Genomic DNA, 26088 nt, shown 5'->3' with positions numbered 1-26088 from the left:
GTCTGTATTTTTTTAAAACTGTTTTGCACATGTAGGCCTTGTGAATATGGATGTTTTTTATGGTGTCTTTTTCCATCTGTACAAAAAATGTATTGTCACAGAGTATGCCCACCATTAGGTTTTATCATTTTAATATCTTAGAACATCCTGAATTCTTGCCAAAGAGCATGCAGTATGTGAGGTTGAACCAGGGCTAAACTACTTAAGATTTTTAACATTGCAACACATGTTGGCAGGTCAGAGGTCAATAGAACAAGATCATATTAGTCTTTAAAATTAGTATAAATAATGTCTCCTGTCAACTGAAATTACAATATATACAATATGTTGTACTATATGTACAATAGCTTGTGCAGTGTCAGCATTAAATTGCATGACATGTAATTTCTGTCCATTCTTCTCTCTGTTGTTTCCTGCTGGTTAAAACCTTTCCTACTGTAGAGCTAACTCTTCACTGTTCCAACACAATCTTCCCACTACCTGTTACACATTTACACTAGGCTACACACTTTTACACTAGGCTATGTAGTGGAAAATAAATATTTATTGTATTTTATATTTTTGATATCACCGTCCCAATGACATTTCACCAGCCTTCTTTACAACAGCACTACATTTGCCCTATCTAGCAAGACTTTGCCTAAAACCTACAGTCTCCTTGTCCTTTATTTCCACTCTTTCCTGTTCTTCTCTGTCTGTCTGTACAGGTGACCCCTATTCACTTATGTCTAAGCTGCTAGACCAGAGCAAGGACGTAGTTCACATTCATAAGTACAAACCCAGCGAGATGCAAAAAGCCCAGGCTTGGCAGTTGGTGGCTCAGATTGATAGCTTAATGCAACATAAACACCAGGGCTCTCCCAGTGCCAGACTAGCCTTCCAAACCAGGGAAGATCCTGTTTTAGTGAGGGACAGAGTCCATAAATTCCATCAGCTTGATGCCACGGCCAAGCCGCCAAGAAGCAAGCTGCTAGCTAAAGGACAAGGTGGGTCCTGAATTGTATTTTATTGTTGTTATGGATGCTGAAAACACCCCTCTTTTTTCTTTGCATTGTCCAGTATTCTTAAACTGTAACACATACACAGTACACATGTTTAGACATCCTTTCAGTTTTTGCTAAATTGATTGTGCTATGATATGACCTTAAAAGTTATTTAAACCAATAAAAAATAGTGTATGGTATAAAGTATAGTATATATAGTATAGTACACATTATTGTTAAATCAGGGCTTTACTGTGAGAAAAGTTTCTCCGTGTTTCTTTTTACCCCTGAATGTTGCATCCTGTGTTTCCTCCTCTCTTCTGTCTTCTCCTCATACCTTTTTTCTGTCACTCATGGATATGGTACTCATACCCACCCTCATCAATGCAGCCCCTTGCATTTTTGTTAACACACAGTGCTATCTGAATGTGAATCTGATAACTCATTTACTCTGGCCCATGGCATGCATATTTGTTCTGGCTTCAGTGCAGAGGGTTTGCCTGTTTTCAAAGTACCCTGTAGAGTTTTCCCTGTTTGGGGCCCAATCCTTAAAAAAAATGCAGAAAAAGGCTTCTAAACCAAATACTACACAACCAGACATGTTCCAGCAGGAATGTGATCCGATACTGGGGAGAAATTAATAACATCGGCGGCAGCCAAGATTACAGCTTTTCCTAGCATTAGCATGGAGCTACATGTAGTGAACAGTGGATTGCAATGGAATATAGCAGCACTTTATATTGTAAAAAATTGCAGATAAAGGCTTCTTGACCAAATACTATACAACCGGACATGATCCAGCAGTACAGAAGAGGATTAGGGTTACATGTGGAAATTCTGAGTTCAAAGTCAGAATTTTGAGATTAAAGTCAGGATTTTGACTGCAAGAATGTGAGCCGAAATTTGGAAGAAATTAACATTGGCGGCCAATATTACAACTTTCCCTGGCGTTAGCATGTAGCTACATGTGGCAGAGGGTATGTATAGTAGCAACTTTCTGACAACGTTTTTGATCCCTTTTGTCCTTTGGAATGTGTCTTGGTCGACGCGCTTAAATAAGATTTAGAATCACTCCACTGTTTTCTTTTGTTTGTCACATTTATTTTCTTTTATCACTCAAACTTCAATTTGATATGTTTTCTTCTTTTCCACAACAATCTTTTCCAGATGGTGTACAAGCATTGACAGCAGAGCGAAAAATAAAAGATATAACAAACACAACTTCAACTCACAATCACGTAACTGTTCTGAGCGGTACATGAAGCAGCAGTCAAAAATCCATATGGCTACTGAATGACAGCTAGGCTATTATACACCAGCTGATTCAATTACGCATCAAGATCAATTAACACAGATTGTCAGTTTACAATGAGTCTATGACTAAATATCAATGCACAATTCATCAAAATAAAACTTAATATCGAAATCATAATTTTGGCTCCAACAGTATGTAACATAAACACTGACTGCAGTAGCCTGCCTGAAGCAAATGACCATATATAGAAACAAGGCTTGGTATGACAGGATACGAAGCCTAGAGTAGAAAAAAGTGTTAAAAACCAGAGCGATCTGAACAGTGGAAACGTTTTTTTTTTTAAGATTTACCTCATTATTTGAAGCATTGGCCATGTTTAAAATGAACCTCCAACATTGTGACATTATAGATATTACAGAAAATACATAAAAGCACAATAGGTCTCCTTTAACAGTATTCACAACCAAAAATTCCCCTTGGTAACTGTTTTCGTAACCTTAAGGTTACGAAAACAGTTACCAATTCACTGTTAGCTCTTTTTACATGAGGCACTTAATGACTTATACTATATACCGCTTAAGCTCCATGAGAAGAAAAACGCCAAAGAGTGTAAAATTAATTAGATTCAATAAACATGCAGCAGAGCTTGCTTTAAGTTTATCTCAGTAGTCTACATAGATAACATGGCTTAACAGCGGCAACATTTGACCTTCACAAAATTAACAAACGCAGTTCTTAGGCAACGGAATTGTATTTTGCATGTACGATTCCAGCCTACGCAGAGTCTGAACAAAGCGGGAAATATTGCCGAAGAGTGAGCAACAAGACAGACTCCTAAGTGACAGGCTCTAAATCAACCAGCAAAGAACGCTGGGAGCCCCCCGACCTGTAGCCTACAGGTCACACAATTAGCAGTGTAAATCAAACCGTCCCTTTCTATGCTACTTACAAAATAGCAACTTCAAGCATTTCTTTTTTCCTTTTCTAGCATGGGCTACAATATATAGTCTGTTTAGACTTGCATGCGTCAAAGCAGATTATGTGCATGTGATTGTTGCACAATTTTTTTATTACAGTGTGTGTATGTATGTGTATATATATATATATATATCTATATATATATATATATAGGGTGTGATGGGTCTGTAGTACTGTAAGCCCATGGGCCCGTCCACACTGAGTCGATTTGGGCCACACTTGCCATCTATTTTTATAGGCTGGGCTCAGGTCGGACTCCGGCTCATTTAATTTCTCTCCTTTCATTGTACCCATTTACACCTCATTAGGGCACTGTATGAAATATTGTTATTGATTATTTTATAAATATTATACATACACATTTTATTCATATGCATCCACACACAATTTATTCACGTGCGTGCATTACACACATTTTATTCACGTACATTACACCTGACAGTTCAGATAACCATCCAGAGCATCAGGCATTGATTTGAGCATGAGCGCACCAGAGAGAGTTTAAAGGGATTGGTCAGGCTGAAAAAAAAAATGTTGTTGAGTTTTTTGCCGGTGCAGGGCTCTAGTCTGTAGTGATGGTTCCTGCCTGTTTCCTGACTCTGGACATGTAAAAGTCCTAATTGGCAGGCAGGTTGGCACGCATATTTTTTTTTTTTCTGCAGTCGGGACTGACCATTGTATTCTGTTCCTGTCCTGTTTGGTGGCTCATCCAAACCAGATAGTCTGTTGCAGATGTGCAACAGACTGGATGATTGCAGTGTAAAACTTCATCAGCAGCTCCTGAGGCAGGTTGAACTTCCTGAGCTGGCACAGGAAGTACATCCTGTACATCCTGCAAGTAGATCTCCATAGTTTTGACTAGGGTGTAACGATTGGACTTTTGATTTAAAGGTCACAATTCAGTTCAATTTTCGATTTAACATTTTTTTTTCAGCACAGACTTTTTTTTTTGTCTACCATACACTTGACTGAAAAGACTTTAAAAAGATAACAGTCTGTCTCATATCTAAAGACAACCATCTCACATCTAAAGACAATCTGTCATAATGTTAAGTTTTTAGTCACAGACTATAAGATTTTGCAAAGACGTTGAATTGAGAAAATATGCATGCTCGTTTTTAGTATTTTTTGTTAAACAACTATTTCTGCCACTTTTTGTGTGTGCAACACTGTTTGAAAATGTGTGTCGTTATCACCATATTTAAAGGATTATTATGTCATGCCACTCTATGACGGCCGGCTTTTTACCCTGCTTGAGAGTTGCTGTTCAAATCGGCTATAAACACTTTTGCTTTCCAAAGAGATATTAACACAAATCCCGGCCCTTAGACCTCTTATGTACAACTTGTTTTAAAACTCAAATAACAGAAATCCAAATAGACTGGGATTATCTGGGATTTGGTAGGGTTAGTGCTGTATATGTGGTCTGTCAGTAGAAAAAGATTTCAGCACCAGTTCTTGTCATAGATATGCATTCATGTCAACTCATGGCAACATTGTTTTTGTGTATGCTTATCCATTGTCAACTTGGGGTTCAACTTGAGCTAGAGATACAGACACTAAAACAAAACAGATCTATGTAAAGCCCTTGCGACAGAATTTCACTGATCATCTGTGTGTGTGTGTGTGTGTGTGTGTGTGTGTGTGTGTGTGTGTGGTAGACTACCATTTGGAGCAAGTCTCAGCGTGGCCTCAGAGTTCTCTCCAGCTGGGTCAGGTGTCAGGACTTACCCTTGACTCAGACTCTAACTTGGTCATTTTCCACAGAGGTGACCACCACTGGGGGGCAGAGTAAGTCTCTTTCACTCAATATATATATTCATTTTCTGTTGATACAGGGCTTCTGCCAGTCCTTGAAATTGAAAAATCCTAATGTACAATGTTTTAAATGCAATGTAACGTCTTTCAGTTGTCTATCAGATGAAATACAATCCATCACCCACAGACAGCACATATCTGGTTTGAACTACAGCCCACATTTCTTTTTTAGGCCTGTTGTCCATAAAGGGCCAATGTATCTAAATTTTTTTTTTTACAGACAGTGGCTGGTGATCTTGCCAGGGCATATGGACAAAAATGACTTAACTAATAGGATCTTATTGTTGAAATGGAAAAGGGCTACTCCATGCAGATTGAAAGTGTCTCTCATAATTTATTTCCATATTGTCTCTGCCACTGTGCTGCCATTTGCAGCTGGTATTATTAGGCTTTTTTAATCATATAACCAAAATAAAAAACAACCAAAGTGTTAGTTAAGAGAAAAACGAAGGAACGTTATGCTCTTATAACCCTAGTTCTATAAGCACAGACGAAGCCCTCTACTGGACTCTGTGTTATCCTCTTCAATCCCAAGTACGCGTTCACTCACTGAAACTTTGCAAAGGTCAAAGTACAAGTCAAAGTACAAGCAAGGGTCCAGCCCTCCTCAGCCTGTCCCTCTCTGGAGCCAGGCCTGGAGAGGTTGGCCCAGAGTGGGTAGCGCGCCTATTAGGGATGTAACGATGCATCGGTAATCGGTTAAAAATCGATTTTAAATGTGTACACCACATCCTCCAAGTCATCAAGGAGCAGGGGGACCTGCAAGGCACTTCTTGGATAAGGCTTTACCGACCACACCATCCCCGAAGCACACAAACTGTTACTTGCTTTTAATGGGGGCTGGGCATTCCACAAAACATGTCAATGCACAAACCGGGTAGAGCAGATGCAATTTGCCTCTCTGACCCCCCCCGCATGAGGTGGATGACAAAAAGCATCCAACTGAATAACCCTCAACGTAAACAAGCTCCTTAAGTTCTGGGGGAAAAGGAGGGATTCGGTATGAGAGTAGCTGCGCTGCGGCCACCACTGAGCAACAAGCAACCGGTGTATATCGACAGGGCGGTCAGTTCATTCACTCTCTTAGCCGAAGCCATTGCAAGCAGAAAGGCTGTCCTGAGCGACGCCGCCTTCGGAGAGGAACGCTCCAGAGGCTTGACCAAAGCTCAAGCACCAGTGGCAGTTCCCATTGCTGGGCGAAGACACGGACAACTGGGCGTCGTTTCCCAACCCCCTGCAAAAACTGCCTTACAAGAGGGTGGCCAAAGACTGGTCTGTAGCTTAAACCCTCGTGGCAGGAACAGATGGCAGCTGCATGCACTTTTATAGCGGCTTGAGACAGCCCTCTATCCATCAAGCACTGCAAAAAAGAGAAATAGAGCCAACAGCACAAGACAAAGGATCTAGCCTCTTCTCCATGCACCAGCGTTGGAGCCCCAGCCACTTGCAACAGGCGGTGGTGGGTCCTGCTCTCGCTGCCTGGATAGTCTGCACAACCTGTACAGACAGTCCAGCCCTCCTCAGCCTGTCCCTCTCAGGAGCCAGGTCCGGAGAGGTTGGCCTAGAGTGGTGTAACGATGCATCGGTAATCGGTTAAAAATTGATTTAAATGTGTAAAGATTACAAACGGTTGAGATAAGAAATGAATCACGATGCAACAACCTTGTGTGTGACGCTAGAAAATACAGCCGGTAAAGTTAGCCTACCATTAGCGAGTAACGTTAGCTGGCTTAAACCAGTTAAATGCTGACAGCTAAACGGTGTAAATTGTGACTGTATTTAACTGGAATGGATTCCTGCACTGGGACGTACAACAGTCTGCAGCTAAAGACACAGAGGAGACACGCTGCGCTTTCAGGATGTCGAATAAACAACAAGGAGTGTTGCGTTTGGGTCCGGCTCCGTAAGCTTGTGTTAGGTTTATTGTTGTTGTAAAATACCCTTCTGCCATCTAGTGTTTCTTCATTTTGTGGTTTAACAGCAAATGACTGGTGAAAAAAGTTGTTATAAGTTATCGTTATTACATTTTAAATAAATAATTTAAATGTAACCATATGGCCTTAGCAGTGAACAAGAATATCTTTAATTTTTTATACATTTTTAGTTCAAGATAAAATACTATTTCAATTACACATTTAAGGACAGAGGACACATCTGCTGTTTTGCACAGTTTATATTAATAAAGGGATATATTTCAGTCATGTCAATCTGTAAAAACAAATCGTGAGAAAATCGCATTGTGAACTTAAAATTCTGAATCGTATCGAAATGTAGTTTTAGTGTATCGTTATATCCCTAGCGCCTATCGCACCCGCCTCCTGAGACAGAGTCCCAAGAACTAGGGAATGTTTCAGGGCCGGTCCGCCATCATTTGAGTCATTTCTGCGTACCATGGTGCTGTACGATGACCAGAATGACCGACAACCGTTCCTGTCTCACCCTCTCCAACAGGGGAGGGATGAGTTGGAGTGGTGGAAAAGTGTAAAGCAGCCTCCGTGGCCTTGAGGCGTGTGCAACGTGTCCACCCCCAGGGGTGGACTGTTAGGGAGAACCACAGCGGGCAGTGGGTGATCCTCCTATTGGCGAACAAATCCACTTCCGCCTTTCGAAACGAGTCCAAATCTGCTTCACTTGTCTGGCAAGGGTCCGTGAACACCGCGACGTATGAGGTCACTATCGCTCTGATCGGTCTGAAATATAGGACCCTTTCTATCTGTTGTGCACTGGGATGACAGACAGACATCTGTAGCAGGTCCTGGATCTCCCCCCGAGAGATAATCCACCTCCTCCTGAGAGAGACTAGCCCAGTCTCAGCGTCCTGTTCACCCACTCCGTGGGTCCGTGCTTCTCGTAAACTGTGTCAGGGGACGAGCGGGCAGCTGCAGAGCGGCAGCTAATAAGCTGTGATATCCCCCTCGGCCCTCTCCGGCGTTAAACCTTCCATAAATGGAAGATTGCCCAGCACGGAAGACAACAAAATTCACGCGTTTCTTTGTTTTACTTTGGTCAGTGAGTAGAGGAACTGCAGTGGTCAGACAGACAGAGAGAGAGAGACAGAGAGAGAGAGAGAGAGAGAGAGGGTCCATGAAAACATCATCGCCGTCCCCTCCCCTTCTGAGAGGAAATGTCCTAGGAGGGTAGATTCACCTCCTTGACGCCCATAGACTGAGGAGGAATGCTGCAGAACTGGCAGACACAGAAAGGGCCAGGCCGGTGATAAGGTCCCTGAACACAACGGAGGAGTATGCTGCAGAACTGGAGAGAGTATCCCAGTCTCAGTTTCCTGTCCATCCAATCAGTTGACCCACCGTTGCTCCGCTACTCGCCATAACACTGTGTTAGTAGACGTGACTAATCCCTCTTATCTGTGAGGGAAAATAGACATGTGTAAACCCCCTTCACTCTGAGTAGAGCCAGTGAAAGTTTGTGTTGATTCCTGTCGGAGACTAATGCAACCAGGCTTTACACCGCTCACTAGGACGGCAGTTTGCTCGTGCCGTTCCAGGACTACACACGGAAGCGGCGGCGCCAGAGCAGGGTTAGATATGTTACTCAAACCGCTATACCAAGGGAGATGTGCTTACTAACAACATCACGCCGAGTATAAGTCTCATGAGTGGACACAGTGCTTGTGTGTGACAGTGCTTGACATACATTGCAAGGGGAGGGGCGTCTCGCGGAGGTGCCAGCGAAACACCCAACACAAGATACAGCAGCTGCAGGCCAGTTGCACTCACTCCAGTGTCTGTTTGTTTGCTGTAAAAGTTTTAAACTACAATCCAGAGTTGTTTCAATTACAGAAATCTGTTCAGATAAGATCTTAATGAGTGCAACACGGACACATAATAAAACAGCGTATTTAACGTTAATATGGTTCCCAAAACATGGATTAAAATACTTTAAAAACCAAACAATGATATATAACAAACAAAATTAACAAGAATTAACTTTGGATAGTCTTAGTTTAATATCATTTAACAGGAGTTAGGAAGAGACATGCCGTGAGCACAGTGTTGAGATTTATAATAACATGTAATTTTCTGTATGGATCACAGTCAAATCTCATATCTTAATAGTTATTTCATCTAAATTATCTTGTTATGTAGTCATTTTCAATAAATAGTTCATAAACCGTAAAAATGTTTGACTAGTTTATTAGCCTACTGAACCCAGTCATCACACGCAGTGCATCCTGCGCTACCCACCACCACAAGTAAATTCTCAACCTGTGGGAAACATTGCATATGAACTAACTAAAAATGTAGTATGGAAAAATCACTACACTCCCTCTCTCTTTCTCTTTTTGTGTGGAACTGCAAACGAAATGTTTGTTTTTTCAGCTCTTTTAACAGCCAGGCTAGATATCAGCAGAGGTCCATAGGTCCAATTCAGCAGTCCACGATTTTGGTTGTGGACCCTGCCAAAGGCAACATCCTGAAGGCTTCTGGCAGAGACATGTAAGTTATATTGTGCTTTAATTTAAGATGTTTTTGTTCTGAACATGGCAGAATTTCTGCAGCCACGGTATCAGAAATAGGGAATACACAGGCGCCCAGATAGCTCTGTTAGTAGAGTGGGCGCCCATATATAGAGGTTTACTCCTCGACGCAGCAGGCCAACTCCGACCTGCGGCCCTTTGCTGCATGTCATTCCCCCCTCTCTCTCCCCTTTCATGTCTTCAGCTGTCCTATCAAAAATAAAGGCCGAAAATGCCCTAAAAGAAAATCTTAAAAAAAAAAAGAAATAGGGCAGACACACAACAGGGTTTCCGCTATGTACATGTAGCAGCGGTGCACCGCCGCTCCTTCAGCTGTTAATTACTATTGTAATTACGTGACTCTGCAGAGTTGTCTGCTCTACTGAACTCAAGTGAAGTGTCATCCACTCTCTCTCCCCTTTAGGGTGAGCAACTGGAACAGTCACAGGACGTCATCACTCGCAAAGTCATGGCAACCAAATAAACAACGGGGCGAGTACACTTGTCACTCAATCTTAGGCAAAGTGACAAACAGCGACGAAAGCCGTGACATGAAATACGCACTCGCGCGGGTCCAGTGAAATATGACAGCTACAGTTTATTGGAAAATAGCATTGTGGACACAGAATTTGATGAATTTACTGTTTATTCAGACCCCAGATGAGACAAGAAACTAACTTTAGCGGACGCTGCGGTCCCTCTGCCTTTGACTCCTCGCTGCAGGAGACGCTGTATTCCTCAGACACACTGTATTAACGTTACTGTTTTAAAACCGTTTTCCAGGTTAGTGGGGGTGCATACCGCTCAAAACCAACATGAAAAACGTAGCTAGTAATGTTCACTCAGCGTTTTGTTTTGTTAAACTGTGTGTAAAATGAGCTGTGACGTTAAATCACCGGTTTCAGGTAACAACACCCTATGGTACCGTCTATTTGCTGGATGGTTTCAAGGTAACGGTCGGTAGCTAACATTAGCAGATAAGCCTGTTGACAGCGACGTTATTGTTTTGGCACAATGTTTCTGACCGTAGTAGTGGTCATAGTGACTGAAAGTGTGATGTGAGATGCTAAAAAGAAACTACACACTGTTTTCAGGTAACGTCACTTTTTGACCCCCGCTGCTGAAAACAGTTCTAGAGGTAACACTGCACTGTTAGTCTCGTTTGCTGTTACAGGTCATTTATGATCATCAGATGAAAAAATACACAGTTTCAGAAACATTTAAAAGTTGCATATAGTCACTTAAAGGTGCTCTAAGCGATATTGGGTGACGGCACTTCTTGTTGATGTTCGAAGTATTTTCAAACAAAACGAGGCTAGCTCGCCCCTCCCTTCTCCTCATCCCTCCCTCTCTCCCTCCCTTCCGTGCTTCCGCGCGCTAACCCCCCAACCCCCACCCCCAAATCCTTCTTGTCGGTTATTGGCTGGAACGCTGGAAGACTGTTTGTTGTGTTCTCCATTTTTCCTGATGGTCTGAATAAGAATTTGCTAAATTTTCACTAGTCACTTTTTAGAAATAAAGTTGCTTATAGGATCTAAAAAGTCGCTAAACAAGAATGTCACCTGTGTGACTATGACAATACTGTCTGTGCCACTGTGCGCGCGACGCGAACCAAAATAAGTAAATTTGACCGGCACAGAATCAGCTATATCTGAAAGCAGAAAATCAGCCGATTCTGGTAACCAGCCAATCGATCGGTGCATCTCTAGTCTTGCAATGATTCATATCTTTGATGTTGCAGGTTTTATTTGCCTCATGGAATAACTACTGACAAGAACAATAATTACTGGGTCACTGATGTGGCTCTTCATCAGGTAAGCTGCAGGTAGTATTCTCGTTTAATAACCAGCTCTATAAAATCCACTTCCGCAGCCAGTTATTGATTACTTATGAGTTTTATTGAACATGAACTGTGCAGCTTTCTTAAGAATATTAAATCACAAGTAACCAATGTTTTTTAAAAACAAAACATATTTACAGTCTAGCACAGGGGTCACCAACCTTTTTGAAACTGAGAGCTACTTCATGGGTGCTGAGTCATACAAAGGGCTACCAGTTTGATACACTCTTCTGAATTTGCTCAGTTTGCCTTTAGTTATATATGATTGTTAATGATTAATGATAGTCATCTATGTGAAGACACTGATCACGTTAATGATTTCTCATTATCAATAATTATCAACAATGACTTAACAAGGTGGGAAACAGATAATATCAATATTCAATTTTCATTTTAGAACAGGCCTGAGGGCTACTCATGTGGTCCTTGGGGGCTACCTGGTGCCCGCGGGCACTGTGTTGGTGACCCTTGGTCTAGCATATATAGTACGTATAGCATAGCAGTTACATCATGTGAATGAATTCAAGTGTGAGTAATATTTTGGGAAGTTTATTTGAGTGAAAACTCTGGTCAATATGTGACATCTCAAAGTATATTTCTTCAACAAAAAATCTGTTAATGGTTTAACTAGTCATTTACACTTTATTTGTAAATTATTTGTAAATGATCCAATACACAGATCAAATCTATGAATACATATTGATTTAGGACCAATGAAGAGTGGCCCTTGTGGTGGAAATTCTATACATAACGTGAGTTCTGAAATAAAGCTTCAGTCAACAAAGTCTTTTAAGTCTTTATTCTTTGCGCAAAGAAGGTTTAGAAAATCAGGAGAGTCTGAGGGAATGAATAAAGACTCAAAAGAATCACTCACTTATTAACCTTCTTGAAGGGAGGGGATGAATTATTAGCCCTTATCAGCTCTCTCCAAGGCCAAGAAGCAACAGGCAGGGAGAGAGACAGTTTGAACCAGTTCTGTAGCTGGCTATCAGAAGAAATGTAACACTTAGAAGTTCAGGGTCAGCACATCATGACATTTTAAACATTTACTCTATATACAAGGTGAACACTGTGAGATATTAAGCAATAAAACAACAAGTCAGTAATTTACCATTACACCCTTCTGCACACTCATCAGGTGTTAAAAGTGAGCAGTGACGGCAGAGACAGAATGTTGCTGGCACTGGGAGAGGCCTTCATACCAGGAAGTGACAACAACCACTTCTGCCAGCCCACTGATGTGGCTGTAGATACTGAGACTGGAAACATATTTGTGTCTGATGGCTACTGCAATGCCAGAATACTGAAATTCTCTGCTGATGGCAAATACCTGTCTGAGTGGGGTGCAGGTAGGAATCTGACTCTACACACGCACAAACACTCTTGAATTTTTTAAAGCAGGTCTTGTTAGACAAAGGCCCCTTTTTTATAGTTTTGGAAATGAAACTGAATGTTTGTATAATTACAAACATTCAGTTTCATTTCCAGTAAGCTAACCAATGAAAATGACAGGCATTCTGCATGTGGAGAGCATGTTATGTTACAAATGTTATTTCACTCTCTTATGTCCAGTTTTTCCTCTTTCTGCATACATTTTAAACACCCCTGTGTAGGATTTGATAATGTGTCAATTAATATAATACATAAACTCCATCAACGAATAATACCACACATAGATACATAAAACTGCATTACTAGCTCAGTCTTCTTGTAACTAAACTATATCTGGTGAAAAAAACATTTTTTCCATGGATAGATTAAACCACTATGTCCATAAACTGTAGGCTATTTTTTTTTATAAATCGCTGTGTCACCGGCTCACCAGCACTGAAGACTCACCGCCAAGTGAGTGACCCTGTTGTAATGGAAATGCAAATCCCTGACGTGCTGGGCTAATACGCCGAGCCGATACAAAGGAGCACGTGTATGGAAAAACTCTCTCTCTCTCTCTCTCTCTCTCACACACAAACACACACACTAACCACAGCCCAAAAAGCCCAAGGTACTGTAACTAAAAACAATAATTGGAAAAGACAATATGACTTTTATAAGGTGTTATTTGGCTGCTAACTTTGTTTTTCTTCATAGAGGAACTTTTTTAATAACGCTATCATTCAGTAGGTTTACACACCACCGACACCAATGCACTAGTGGACACCATTTGCACATATTCAGCCATCTTGCCTTATTTTTCTGACTAAAGGCTCGTCAGACAGAAGGCGCATACCGTTCCGGATCCCCCACAGCCTGGTGTTTCTTCCTGACAGACAGGAAGTTTGTGTGGCTGACAGGGAGAACGGACGTATCCAGTGCTTCATAGCCAAAACTGGAGAATTTGTCAAGGAAATAAAGAAAGAGGAGTTTGGAGGGGAGGTGTTTGCCCTAACGTACAGCCCTGCTGGAGGTGAGTACTGACTGACCTGGCTAGGTACATCGATCACGTCATCCCCTTGTTCCTCGCTTTATTTTCCTGTTACTCAGTTCTAATGCCAAACTGTGATTATAGAACTTTGTCAAAGTTGTGTTTATATTCCTACAAGCAAAATCGACGTGCATCGGCTGGACATCAAAATTTGCTGATTGGCTCGGCTCATCGGCAAATAAGGGGGCATGCGCCGATGGCAGTAGCCGATGTTTACTTATTTTGCGCTGCCTTGTGTTAATTGGTCTGACTCATACAACAGTAGCCTACCCAGCTTAAAAAAATAATTTTCGTTTTAAAATGTTAACGATGACCTGAAAGCTAAAAACGGAGAGATGACCTGGAGGCCAAGAAAGCACAAACCGACAGAGCGACTGAACCCATGTTAACCACAGGATTCGTGAAATCCCAGCGAACAGCGTAGCTTACCGGCTGGTAGCATGCAGCTAAAGACACAAGGTAGCGTTAGCTTACCAGTTGCCTGCAGCTTGACTATTCCAGACACCACGGCCACTGCCGGAGTCCGACATGACGGAGAAACAACATAAAATCCTCTTGCTTCAATGAAGTCACCGGTGTGACAACATTTTGCCTTCCCTGTTAGTAAGTTATGTAAACAAACAACGAAGCATGTCTGCTATGACGGGCCTCTATGGTGCCTTCAGGTACACTCTCTAATGGTGGGGACAGTTAGTGTGTCCCCCTCACACACAGTTAGTGTGATGAAAATGGTTTCATATTTTTTCTGTAATGAGATTTATTTGTTTACCTGCCGCAAAAGAAAACAAACATTGGCATTGGAATCGACATCAGCCAAATGGAAATTCTTGTCATCGGAATCGGCTGAGATATTTGCAATTGGTGCATTCCTATTATTTTCCTTTTCAATCCCACTTCAGTCCTAAAGAAAATTTAAAAGGGCAATCAATTTACTTTCATGGTTAGTACAATGTCTTTCATGGGATGTCAAAATGAAGTCATTGGGGTTATCTTGGCCTGGGCTCAGACACAAACAGAAGGTGTGTTACAAACTGGAGGTGTAAGATATGTAAAGGGTAAAAGTCAGGATGTATTAGCTAAAAAATGCTAATATATGCTTTTAATAAATGATTCAAGGATTCCCTAACTGTGTGTGTGTGTGTGTGTGTGTGTGTGTGTGTGTGTGTGTGTGTGTGTGTGTGTGTGTGTGTGTGTGTGTGTGTGTGTGTGTGTGTGTGTGTGTGTGTGTGTGTGCACGTATAAAGATGGCTTGATCTTTGCAGTAAATGGGGAATCTCCATATCGCTCAGCTCCACTAAGAGGTTTTGTAATAGATTATTCAACCATGGACATATTGGATACCTTCAACCCAGAGAAAAAGGTAATCACTCACATACACACACACACACACATAGATTCTCATTCACACACACAGACACACTCATTTCTATGTATACTATACTGAAACATTGGTGAAGGCTTTGTATGATTAAAGATAGAAACCTATGAGCCCCTACTCATTTGAATTTTTTGTAGATTGTGACATGCAACAAAGGTCCTCAGCTAGAAGTGAACCTGGGAAGTTGCAATTAAATTGTACGCTTCTTAGCCCAGGTGCCCACCAGAATACCTATACATTCACATCTAGGGGAAATTTAGAGTTGCCAGTTATGATTGATTGATTCTCTACAGCTGTGTATCCTGCTCATCCATTCAGAATGCAGAATTGAGCCAGGGACATTGTTATAGATACAATTACAGTTATTGAAATTATTTGACTACAAACAGTATCTCATAGTGAGTATGGAGAACAGCTGAACTGCATTTTCATTGTTTTCACAGCCTAAGTTATAAATACAACAGAAGTCTATTCAAGATTCTAGAATTAATATAGTGGAAAGCTTAAATATTCACTTACAAATGAAGTTCTGAATGGATTTTTCTGGTGGATAAGGAAATTATATCAGATATTTACATTAAGTTTGTTAAAGCATTTGGCAAGTTCTGTGAACAGCACATATTATGCTCAGACATTTTTGTTGTCACTGCGCCCTCATATTTTGGCATATTTCCAAAAGTTTTACACCAAAACCACCAAATCATTCTCAGTCATTTTGAAGGACTTCCCAATTCCTAAAATGCACATCGAGGAGCAAGGAGGCTCCCCGGAGGAGCTATAATCGAGAAAACACTGATGAATCCTCTGCAGAAGTCTTTTTACCCGTGGCATGTAAACAAAGATGGAGAGAGAGAGGAAAAGAGGGAGAGAGACACGTATCCACGGCCCTGTGATTAATCCACTGATCGGGCCGTCGGATCATATAAATTAACATTCTGATTAATAGCGGGTGGGCAAAATAATACATTAACGAGGAAAATATTATTAACGTTTTCTAAAATATATACATAGCAGCTTAACTTTATAAGGATTATTTCTAGTGCTGTTTCATTTTTTGTTGCTAAAATGCCCGACGATATTAGCTGCAGTGACATTACTGCACGCATGGAAACGTTTACAAACAGCCTCTATCATTTTAGGTAAATTATAGAAAACACTTATACTTACAATAAATCATTTTAAAAGCAGCATAGCCTACAGGGACTATAGAGGGGCAGTTTATGTCCATGGGTCTCTGTATCGGAGAAAATATTTCATTCAGGGTGGATGATTTTAAGCCTACATGCGGATTCGGATGAGCTGATCTACGCATCAACAATAGATAGATAGTGTTTGTGTGTAGGCTATATGATATACTAGGCCTATATATTTCTATAGCCTAGTTCTTTTCATACAAATATTTGTAGTGTTAAAATAGCCTATAAAGGTGTGTGTGTGTGTGTGTGTGTGTGTGTGTGTGTTAAATACAACAAATAAAAATGTACGACATCCGTACAATCTTATTACATTATGCCACGTTGTGAATTGAATTCAAAGTAAATATAGAAGTTGCCATTAACACTGATCTGAGAGTTTTAAGTTTACTCTTAAATGTGGTCAGGGTGTCTGCCCCCCGAACCCAGACTGGGAGCTGGTTCCACAGGAGAAGAGCCTGATAGCTAAAGGCTCTGGCTCCCATTCTACTTTTAGAGACTCTAGGAACCACAAGTAACTGCATTCTGGGAGCGCAATAAGGTACTATGAGGTCTTCAAGAAATAATGGTGCTTGACCATTTAGAGCTTTGTAGGTCAGGAGACAGGATGTGCCTAATTTTGGCAATGTTACGCAGGTGAAAAAAGGCTGTTCTTGAGGTTTGTTTAAGTGGGCGTTAAAGGATATATCCTGATCAAAAATAACTCCTAGATTTCTGACAGTAGTGCTGGAGGCCAGGGCAATGCCATCCAAAGTAGCAATATCTTTAGAGTGTTTAGGGCCCAGCGCAATAACCTCGGTTTTGTCTGAGTTTAACATCAGAAAATTGTAGGTCATCTAGGATTTTATATATTTAATGCATGCTTGAAGTTTAGTTAACTGACTGGTTTCGTCTGACTTGATTGATAGGTATAATTGGGTGTCATAACAGTGAAAGTTAATTGAGTGTTTTCCTAATAATATTGCCAACTAAATGTTCCAGTCTCTGTAACAGGATGGTATGGTCAATAGTGTTGAATGCAGCACTAAGATCTAGTAGGACAAGTACAGAGACAAGTCCTTTGTCTGAAGCAGTTAGAAGGTTGTTAGTAATTTTCACCAGTGCCGTCTCTGTGCTATGATGCATTCTAAATCCTGACTGAAAATCCTCAAATAAACTATTGCTATGTAGAAAGTCACATAACTGATTAGCGACTACCTTCTCAAGGATCTTGGAGAGAAAGGGAAGATTCGATATAGGTCTATAGTTGGCTAAGGCATCAGGATCGAGGGTGGGTTTTTTCAGAAGAGGTTTTATCACAGCTACTTTGACTGTGGTACATAACCTGTTAATAAAGACATATTGATCATATCTAGTAATAAAGTGTTAACCAAGGGTAACCCTTCTTTAAGTAGCCTAGTTGAGACAGGTAGATGGCTTAGCTGAAGAGACCTTTAACGTTAATTGTTGAAGGTCTATAGGATAAAAGCAGTCTAAGTATATGTCAGGTTTCGTCGTTCTTTCCAGCAGTCCTGCGTTTAAAGGTGAACTGTTAATTATTATTGCTCAATAGAGCTGTGTCTCTGTCAGCCTGGCTACAGTGCTGAAAAGAAACCTTGGGTTGTTCTTGTTCTTATTTTCTTCTATTAGTGTTGAGTAATAGGCTGATGTGGCATTTCTGAGGGTCTTCCTATATGTTTTCAGACTGTCTAGCCAGTCAAAACGACATTCTTCTATATTGGTGGAACGCCATTTACTTTCAAGTTTTCGCGAGGTTTGTTTTAATTTGCGAGTTTGGGAGTAGTGCTAGTTTCATTTGCTTCATCATCTTCTTTTTGAGAGGAGCAACAGAGTCTAAAGTAATAGTGAAGCCATAGCACTGTCTACAAAATGATCAACAACTAAAGCCACTAAGGAGTTCAGTGAGCCCCCTGAACCAATGCAAACTTCAGAGGGATGGGGCTGCAACATGTCTTTGAAGGTACAGAGTCTGGTGTAGGGAATGGAGAGCAGGTCAGCGTCTGAGGACCGCAGGTTTCGGGGTGGGGTGTGTGGATGGAGGAGGTCGGAGAGGTACTGTGGGGCCAGGGCATGGAGGGATTTGTAGGTGAGAAGGAGGACTTAAAGGAGAATTCCGGCCAATTTTGACGTTAATCTTAATCGCTATTAATATGCGTGTGCTTTTGATTGTTAAAACCCCGACCTGAATCGGTGCAGGCAACACGGAGAAGCTGCAGCTACGTGTATGAGGTTCCACTGAGCTACAACGGCAGTTGTCGGGGCAAGTTTTAAACCTGTTTTTAGCCTCTTAACATGTTCGAAATGTCATTACAAGTGCCTACCCATGTGCAGTGATTCCTTCCGAGGAACACAGCGAGTCTGACTGCAGTAGATGTGACAGAAAGGCATAAAAGTTGTGTTAATTCATACCTCTGTTTATTTCCTGTTTTCAAGTGAAGCCCACAATTGTCGATTGTCAAACTCATACGATCCAATATTCCAAAACGTATTTTTTTCCACAAAATAAACGATTTGCCGTGGCAAGACTGTAACCTGACATCACAGCTCAGCCAGCAGCAGCAGTTCAAAAGTTCAACAGCTATTGAGCATGCATATAGGTAACCATAGCAACGGTGGAAAGTCACAGACTGTCAGCTGAGAGAGAGAGACGGAGCTTGGAGTTAAATCAGGAGGAATATGAGAAAATGGTTTGAGTTTGTGCCTTTCCAAATTGCGGCAACCAAATGAAGAGATATTTGTGCTTGAGCTTTCACCATCTACCCCTCGGCAACCGGGAGATTTTACAGTTGTGGCTGGTTGCACTTCAGCTTGATGTGCAAACTCCCTTGCGAACTTTACGTGAGAGAGATTACCGTGTTTGCAGTCAACAAAAGCACAAACGGAATGTGTAGGCTATTGTTTTATATTATAAAACCACTGATAACAGCAGGTGTTCGCAATATATTACATAACTGTACAATTTACTTATTCTTACAATTTATTTATTCAACTTTACTTGTACATTATACATATTCTTACTATTTCCTAATAGAACTGTGTAATTGATTTGCTTATTCCTAGTAATGCCAATACCAATGATAACAGACAGGTGTTTGCAATATATTACAGAACTGTACAATCAGAATCAGAATAAGATTTATTGGCCAAGTATACTTACATACACAAGGAATTTGACTTTGGTAGGTGTTAACTCATTCAACAAATAGACAAGTATTAGTAACACTGTACAATAGAGACAACAATATACATAAAGGCACATATCAACATAATATACAAAAATACAAATATACAAATAAGACATAATTTTAAGACAAGTACACAAGGGAGGTAAGAAAGTCTAGGCTAAGTTCGGTGGCTAGTGTGCAGCTGGTGGAGTCCACATGGATATTAAAGTCACCAAGGAGGAGTGTGGAAGGAGACCTGGAGCAGACAGAGGTACTCACCTCTGTCTGCTCCAGGTCTCCTTCCAGCTCAGATAGCTCAGACATGAAGGTGGTGGAGGCTTTAGGGGGACGGTATATAAGGACAATCTCAAGTGGAGCCGACCCAGTTAGACTGAATGCAAGGTATTCCAGAGAGGTGACATTGGGTACTGAAAGCCCACCACCACGGCCCTTGGAGCGGGGCTTCTGGATGTCAACATAACCTGGTGGGGTGGCTTAGTTTAGTGTCATGTAATTTTTTTTTTCTGTATTGATATCATGAATAAGACAGTCCCTCCAGGAATTCGCGATGTCGCGATTGCAACAATTCACACAAATTCAACCAATCACCATGTATTCGGTGCAACTCGCAAATTTAACCAATCACCACAACTTTACCGCAAATTTGACCAATAACAGGAGTTTCCTGTGACTTCAACCAATCACAGCAGTCCCACGTGCCAGACTTTGCGTCAGTATGTGACCAAGTAGGAGTGAGAACGGTTTGACGTAACACACGTACGTCGCCAAATTCATTTCCTTGTTTCTGATATGTAGAGAGACGTGTGTGACTCAAACAGCTCACATTTACCAACAAAACGTACAGCGAAAGAACATGCAAAACATTTTAGACCGTCCTGGTAACCTGTATACGTTTTAACATCAATGTACGCTGTAACGATTTTTCACTCTAAAATCGCTGAAAGCTGCTGCTGTTTCGATCCTGTCGGCTCTCTGCAGCTGGCGGGGCTACTGCTCAGTTCCCCCCCGCGACTGACGCGCGCACACATACAAACACACACAGTGGATGCAGGAAAAACCGGCAATGAGATGTACAGGATAACCTAAATTGAGGACAGCTACGCTCGTTATTGTAAGTGCAATGATGAGTCAAATAAGTACTTTATCAAACCATATTAAATGTGTGTCCCAGGCCAGGATAGGAAATTAACTAACAATGTAAAGATCAACAAGATGTTCAAATTTGATTCATTCAATAAATTATTTTTGTCTTAAGTCCACCATTTTCATGTTATACCAACATTTCATGTTATACCAACATTTGCAGCATCCTGAGCCTTTCCTAGGTTACTAGGAAGCCCAGAGTAGTTTTTTTCTCCCCGAAATAAGTTTCATTTTTATTTTTAAAGAATTATACTAACAACAAAAAAATCGCAACTTTTTGCAATTTTCACTGTCACTCGCAACTTAATTGCAACAAAAATACAAAAGACATTGCAACTTTTATTGCAATTTTTTACAAAAGCTCCCGCAAAATCAGGCATTTTGGGCCGCAACAATCTCAAAAAAAGGCCGCAAAATCCTGGAGGGACTAATAAGAAGTGCTTTGTTGTTAATGGAGCAGCCGTTTTGCAGCATAAATAAAGCAGTATTGTCTGTGGATGCTGAGCAAGAGGGGGTGGGAGGAATGACACACATACTAAAGGTCTCAAGTTACCTGGGGTCCGTTTCAGAAAGCAGGTTTAGTGAAAACTCTGAGTTTGTTAACCCTGAAATGAGGGAAACTCATTTCATAACCTCAGAGTCAGTTACTATGGTGAACCTAACCTGGTCGGGAGCAGGATTTCTTCAAGAAACCTTGAGTTTCTCTCAGTCTCCTCCCTCTGACACAGCGCTCTTTCATTTCCTCATTCAGTCTGTATCAGGCGCATTTTAGCGCAGTTTATCTGCATGAATAAAAACTTTCGACAGTCTAAGTGAAGAAATAGATAGAGACAACAAAACGGAACGAATCAGAGAAGCGAAAGAAAATTGTGTCCTGTTCTTTTTATTTATGTATTTTATACTTTACAACCAGTAAAACATGTCCTGTTCTGTAGACACACATGTACATTTTTACTTTTCTTTTACCAGGATTTTATGTTGATAAGGCGGCTTACCCTTACTGCACATATCATGTGTTGCGCAACAGGCAGTGTGCAATTTTGTTGGCTAGTGGCAGTCTCTGCATGCAACATGAGCATGTTCATGCAGAGTGATGCAACAGTCTGTCTATGTTGTGTTGAACAGCAGTTTGTTTGTTTGTCCATGAAAAATTTCCTTTGGGACAATTATTTCCATCTTATCTTACATTCCAAACAGGCACATTTTAAACTGGCACTGCTATACTGTATGAATTAGAGATTCCCAATGCAAACAGAGGTGAAATATGACCTAGCCAAAGCCAAGCCCAGACATCTACTGTAATCAGACCATTGTAATTTTGGGATGTTGATGAATCGTTTTTGTTGCCTACACTTTCTTATTGAGCTCTATTTTCCTTTATTTGCAGGAGTTTAAAATGCCTCATGACATAGTTGAAACCAGTGATGGCAGCGTCTTTGTTGGGGATGCAGGCAGTAAATCAGTCTTCAAGTTCACCACTGAGAGTAAGCTCAGCTTCATTAAGACTATATTGAATCTAAACTATGAAATCATGTGCAGAATTCATTTCAGCCTTATATATATATATATATATATATATACACACACACACACACACACACACACACACACACACACACACACACACACACACACATACTTAGGGTTGTCAATCGATTTAAATCGACTGATTGTCCATAGTTAACTCGCAATTAATCGCACATTTTTTATCTGTTTGTAAATGTATTTTAAAAGGCATATTTTTAAGGTTTTAATGCTCAGATGATATTTGAGACTCAATATACTGTGGTGGTAACTCAATTCACATCGACAGTACATGCAAATAACTGTAATCTTGTCGAGAGAACCATCTGGAAGGGCTTTGAAACTGAACTTGCTCTTTAAAAGACCCTTTTTGTTATTCATTTCTGAGTTTTTATCTTTTTTGTGGGCTCTTTAGATTGAGTGTGTGGATCTTAAAAGAGCCTTTTATTTGTGATCCAGGATCAGTTTTAACCTCTGAAGCCATACAGGGCCCTGCCTCTTCAGAGCATACACCACATTATTGCCGGTCACCGTCCTCCTCTTCGCGTGCTCGGTGTAGGTGAAGCCATCACAGATCATGTTCTCCAGGAACACTTCAAGCAATCCTTGTAGATCAGACCGGAGATGCACTTCAGTTCGCCGCGGCTTTGCATTAACTTGTTATTTTCACGTATATTTTGACAGCCCTAATTTTTTATATATATATATATATTAAAAAAAAATGATATAATTTTATTAATCAAGTCTTTTTTTTGGGCTTTGTAGATGAACTCTACCCGTTATTAATCTGTATCTGCATTTAAAAATGCCATTATTTGTTTCATCTTTATTTTTCAGAATTACATCGCTCTGTCAAGAAAGCTGGAATCGAGGTTCAAGAGCTTGAAGGTGAGAATTGTTGGGTTTTTTAGTTTTTATATTCATCATGATAAGAAAAGTACTTGCTGCTGCTGAGGTTGCAGCCTGTTGCTGATGCTCAGAACAGACCAAAACCAATCACAGCATCAACTGGGAAGCGGGCAAAGTCATCGACCAAGTGGCAGAAAGATCAAGATTCAGATCCACAGATTAGTCAACTCGACAGGGTCAGCATGTGTTGATTGTGAAATGTTCTGACTTTGGTAGTAGCCTAGTGGTAGAAATAAAAAAGACACTGGGGCTGACAGTAATCCACAAATCTTTAACACAGCAGGTTGTTTGACAAACATTACTATATTCTTAAAGATAACATCCGTTGCTTATTTCTGTCACCCCAGTGTAATCATGAAAGTCAGATGTCAAAAGCTTTGATTTGATTTTAAAATAATTAAGATTTGCTTTTTATCCGCAGTGAACAAAATAAATCATGTAGTGGTTATGAAAATGGCACACCCAATGAGGTATTCTCTCGGTTTGGGCACACCTGTGGTTGCTTATGTGTTGAAAAAAAGAAGAAATCATGGAGTGTAAAACTTGTTAATCACAACATTTGTTTCTTTGTAGAAATGGAGACATTTGTCCAAACTAAGGTGAGGCCGGAGCACAACATGTCGAAGACAGCAGCTATCCAAGAGAAGCAAACTGTGGCTCAACAGCCTCAACCACAAGAAGAGAACGAAGAGGAGAAGAAGAGTGCAGCAAAGCCAAACAAAGAGTGGGGTGTACTCCCAGCCATTATCACTACACTGCTGCTCATCCCTCTGCTGGTGGTCATCTCCATTGGAGTCTTTATCTGCTGGAGGAAAAACAGTAAGGCCATGGGCAGTGTATATAACAGGACCCAAAGGGTTTTGATATAGAAGAACACCAAAAATAGAAAGTAATTGAAATTAGGCCAAACACCTCCTTTTGACAAGGTGTAAAGGTTTTGTTTTCAAGTCTATCTTAATGGAATACTCACATGCCCATATGTTCATTAAAAGTGGTATTGATTACTGTAATGTTCCTCCTGCTCATACTGGCCGCACAAGAGATCACATCCGGTTTTAATGTAGAGATGCACAGTCCTTGTTCTGTGCAAAAATGCATTCTAAAGTTCAGCTGAATATAATATGAGGCTTCTGCAGTCTGAGTTAGACAAATTAAGTGGGTATCTAAAGTCTGGCAAGTACTTACCACGGCAGAGGTAATAGTAACACAAAGCGTGCATTTTGTACTAAAAAGACAGTAACCCACTTCATTTGTCTAACTCAGGCTGGCGAAGCTTGTTTAAAGGCAGACGCCAGAGAAGCAAGAGTAAAGGAAGAGAGTGGCAAGCTGCAAAGAGCACATCTTTTGTTGAGACTGTGATGGAAAATTAATACTAAACCCTAATCCCTAAGTATTTTGGTTTAGTTTAAGATTAGGGCTGTCAATCCATTAAAAAATCTAATTGCGATTATTGGCATGAGTGTCCATATTTAACTCTCGATTAATTGCAAATGAATCACACATTTTTTATCTGTTCTAAATGTAGTTTACTATTGAAGTATTTAATGCTGAAGTGGTATGTGAGATTTGACATACTCCGGTGGTAACTCAATTTATCGACAGTACATGCAAATTACTTTATTCTTGTCTAGAGAACCATCTGGAAGGGTTTTCCAGAGCATATGACCTCTGTGCACTTTAAAAGACTCAAAAAGGAGTAGTTAACTGCTATTGCAGAGCCAGAAGTTGGCTTTGAAAAAAATATGTCCAAGCCACTACCACTGGTGGAAGCTCTTGATTTAGAAAATAGATCAGAGTTTTCTAATTTGGATGACAAGTGTGGTCCAGTTAAGCCCGTTGGTGTTAGCTGTCGGAAAAAGTGTGAATGATGATGGCTGTGGGACTGTGTTGACTTTCATGTTCCCTTATCATCTGATATTGATTGATTCACAACTAACCCTAACATTACAGCACCGCTGACCAAGAAGATCTGGTCTGAAGTATGTCAGGAGGCTGTAGTTCTGATCAAAGCACCCCATGACTGAAAGCTCCAGATTTTAGCTCGCTATTTGCTCTTGCTGGTAATGTGTGTGATGTGGGGATTGGAACTGTCTTCCTTCAGTCTTGTGAGAATGGCTGTAAAAGCCTGTGAAACAATTTGGAGTTTATGTCAACGTGGTGGTGAAAAAATACAGTTTTTTTCAGACCACTCCATTAGCTTTTCTGCGAAATTACAGTGTGCCAAATGCTCTAGTATTTAGATTGAGCCTGGTGTTGCAGATATATGACCTTCTGGTCAAGCACATTTCAGTCAAGAACAATGTTCTGATGCCCTATTCATAGGCTGAGAGAATTTCAGGTTAAGGTCAATGTTGATAAGGTTGTGGTAAAAGTAGCTCTAAAACCCTAATTGGGGTCGATGAAATCAAAAAAGGTAATAATAAATTGTAATTGTAATAAAAGTCATTAATGTGAGACTTGTTTGCACATCACAAATATGTCTTTTGTACTCTTATAATTTGGTCAGCATTTAGCTTAATATTGTTGAATATTGTTTGTTTGCAGACCGATGTGAGGTGAAAACTGAACCCAGTTCTGTGGGAGGGATCCTGGGAAAAATAAGAGGTAAATAATTTATGATATTACAAACTAGAAAATTTCTCAAGAAATTTTAAGTATGTCTAGTATTAGCATTGGGATGTGCACCAAGTGGTGCACATCCCAATGCTAATACTACCAGTACCAAGTAGGTATTAGTAGCAGTAGCTGTCTCATTACCTCAATGATATATGGCCACATGCTCTGTGTGTGTGTGTGTGTGTGTGTGTGTGTGTGTGTGTGTGTGTGTGTGGGTGTGTGGGTGTGTGGGTGTGTGGGTGTGTGTAGGTGGGTGGTTGGAGGGGGGAAAGGTAGACAACATCTTATAGTGTCCATCTACGTTTTGCATGAATTGCGTGGCGCACTTACATACAAAGTCAATGCAAAGACGTCAATAAATGGATGT

General features: G+C 40.7%; 1 protein-coding gene across 4 annotated transcripts in view; it reads left to right on the top strand.

Moving 5' to 3' along the window:
• pam (peptidylglycine alpha-amidating monooxygenase) overlaps window positions 1-26088 on the top strand; it is a 109976-nt gene that overhangs the window by 71226 nt on the left and 12662 nt on the right. For 3 of the 4 annotated variants that reach the window (XM_035991296.1, XM_031287255.2, XM_035991295.1), the window contains 11 exons: window positions 708-986; window positions 4878-5007; window positions 9375-9491; window positions 11253-11325; window positions 12490-12700; window positions 13555-13755; window positions 15018-15133; window positions 22060-22156; window positions 23034-23084; window positions 23679-23924; window positions 25650-25709. In XM_035991296.1, coding sequence (XP_035847189.1) covers window positions 708-986; window positions 4878-5007; window positions 9375-9491; window positions 11253-11325; window positions 12490-12700; window positions 13555-13755; window positions 15018-15133; window positions 22060-22156; window positions 23034-23084; window positions 23679-23924; window positions 25650-25709 — 1581 coding nt within the window. The remainder of the gene's footprint in view (window positions 1-707; window positions 987-4877; window positions 5008-9374; window positions 9492-11252; window positions 11326-12489; window positions 12701-13554; window positions 13756-15017; window positions 15134-22059; window positions 22157-23033; window positions 23085-23678; window positions 23925-25649; window positions 25710-26088) is intronic. The other variant, XM_031287260.2, reaches the window with a different exon arrangement.

This window comes from Sander lucioperca, chromosome 14 (assembly GCF_008315115.2).
Source record: "Sander lucioperca isolate FBNREF2018 chromosome 14, SLUC_FBN_1.2, whole genome shotgun sequence".
In the NCBI taxonomy this organism is placed as follows: Eukaryota; Metazoa; Chordata; class Actinopteri; order Perciformes; family Percidae; genus Sander; species Sander lucioperca.
Note: the sequence above shows the minus strand (reverse complement) of the source record. Positions and strands in the feature narration are given on the sequence as shown.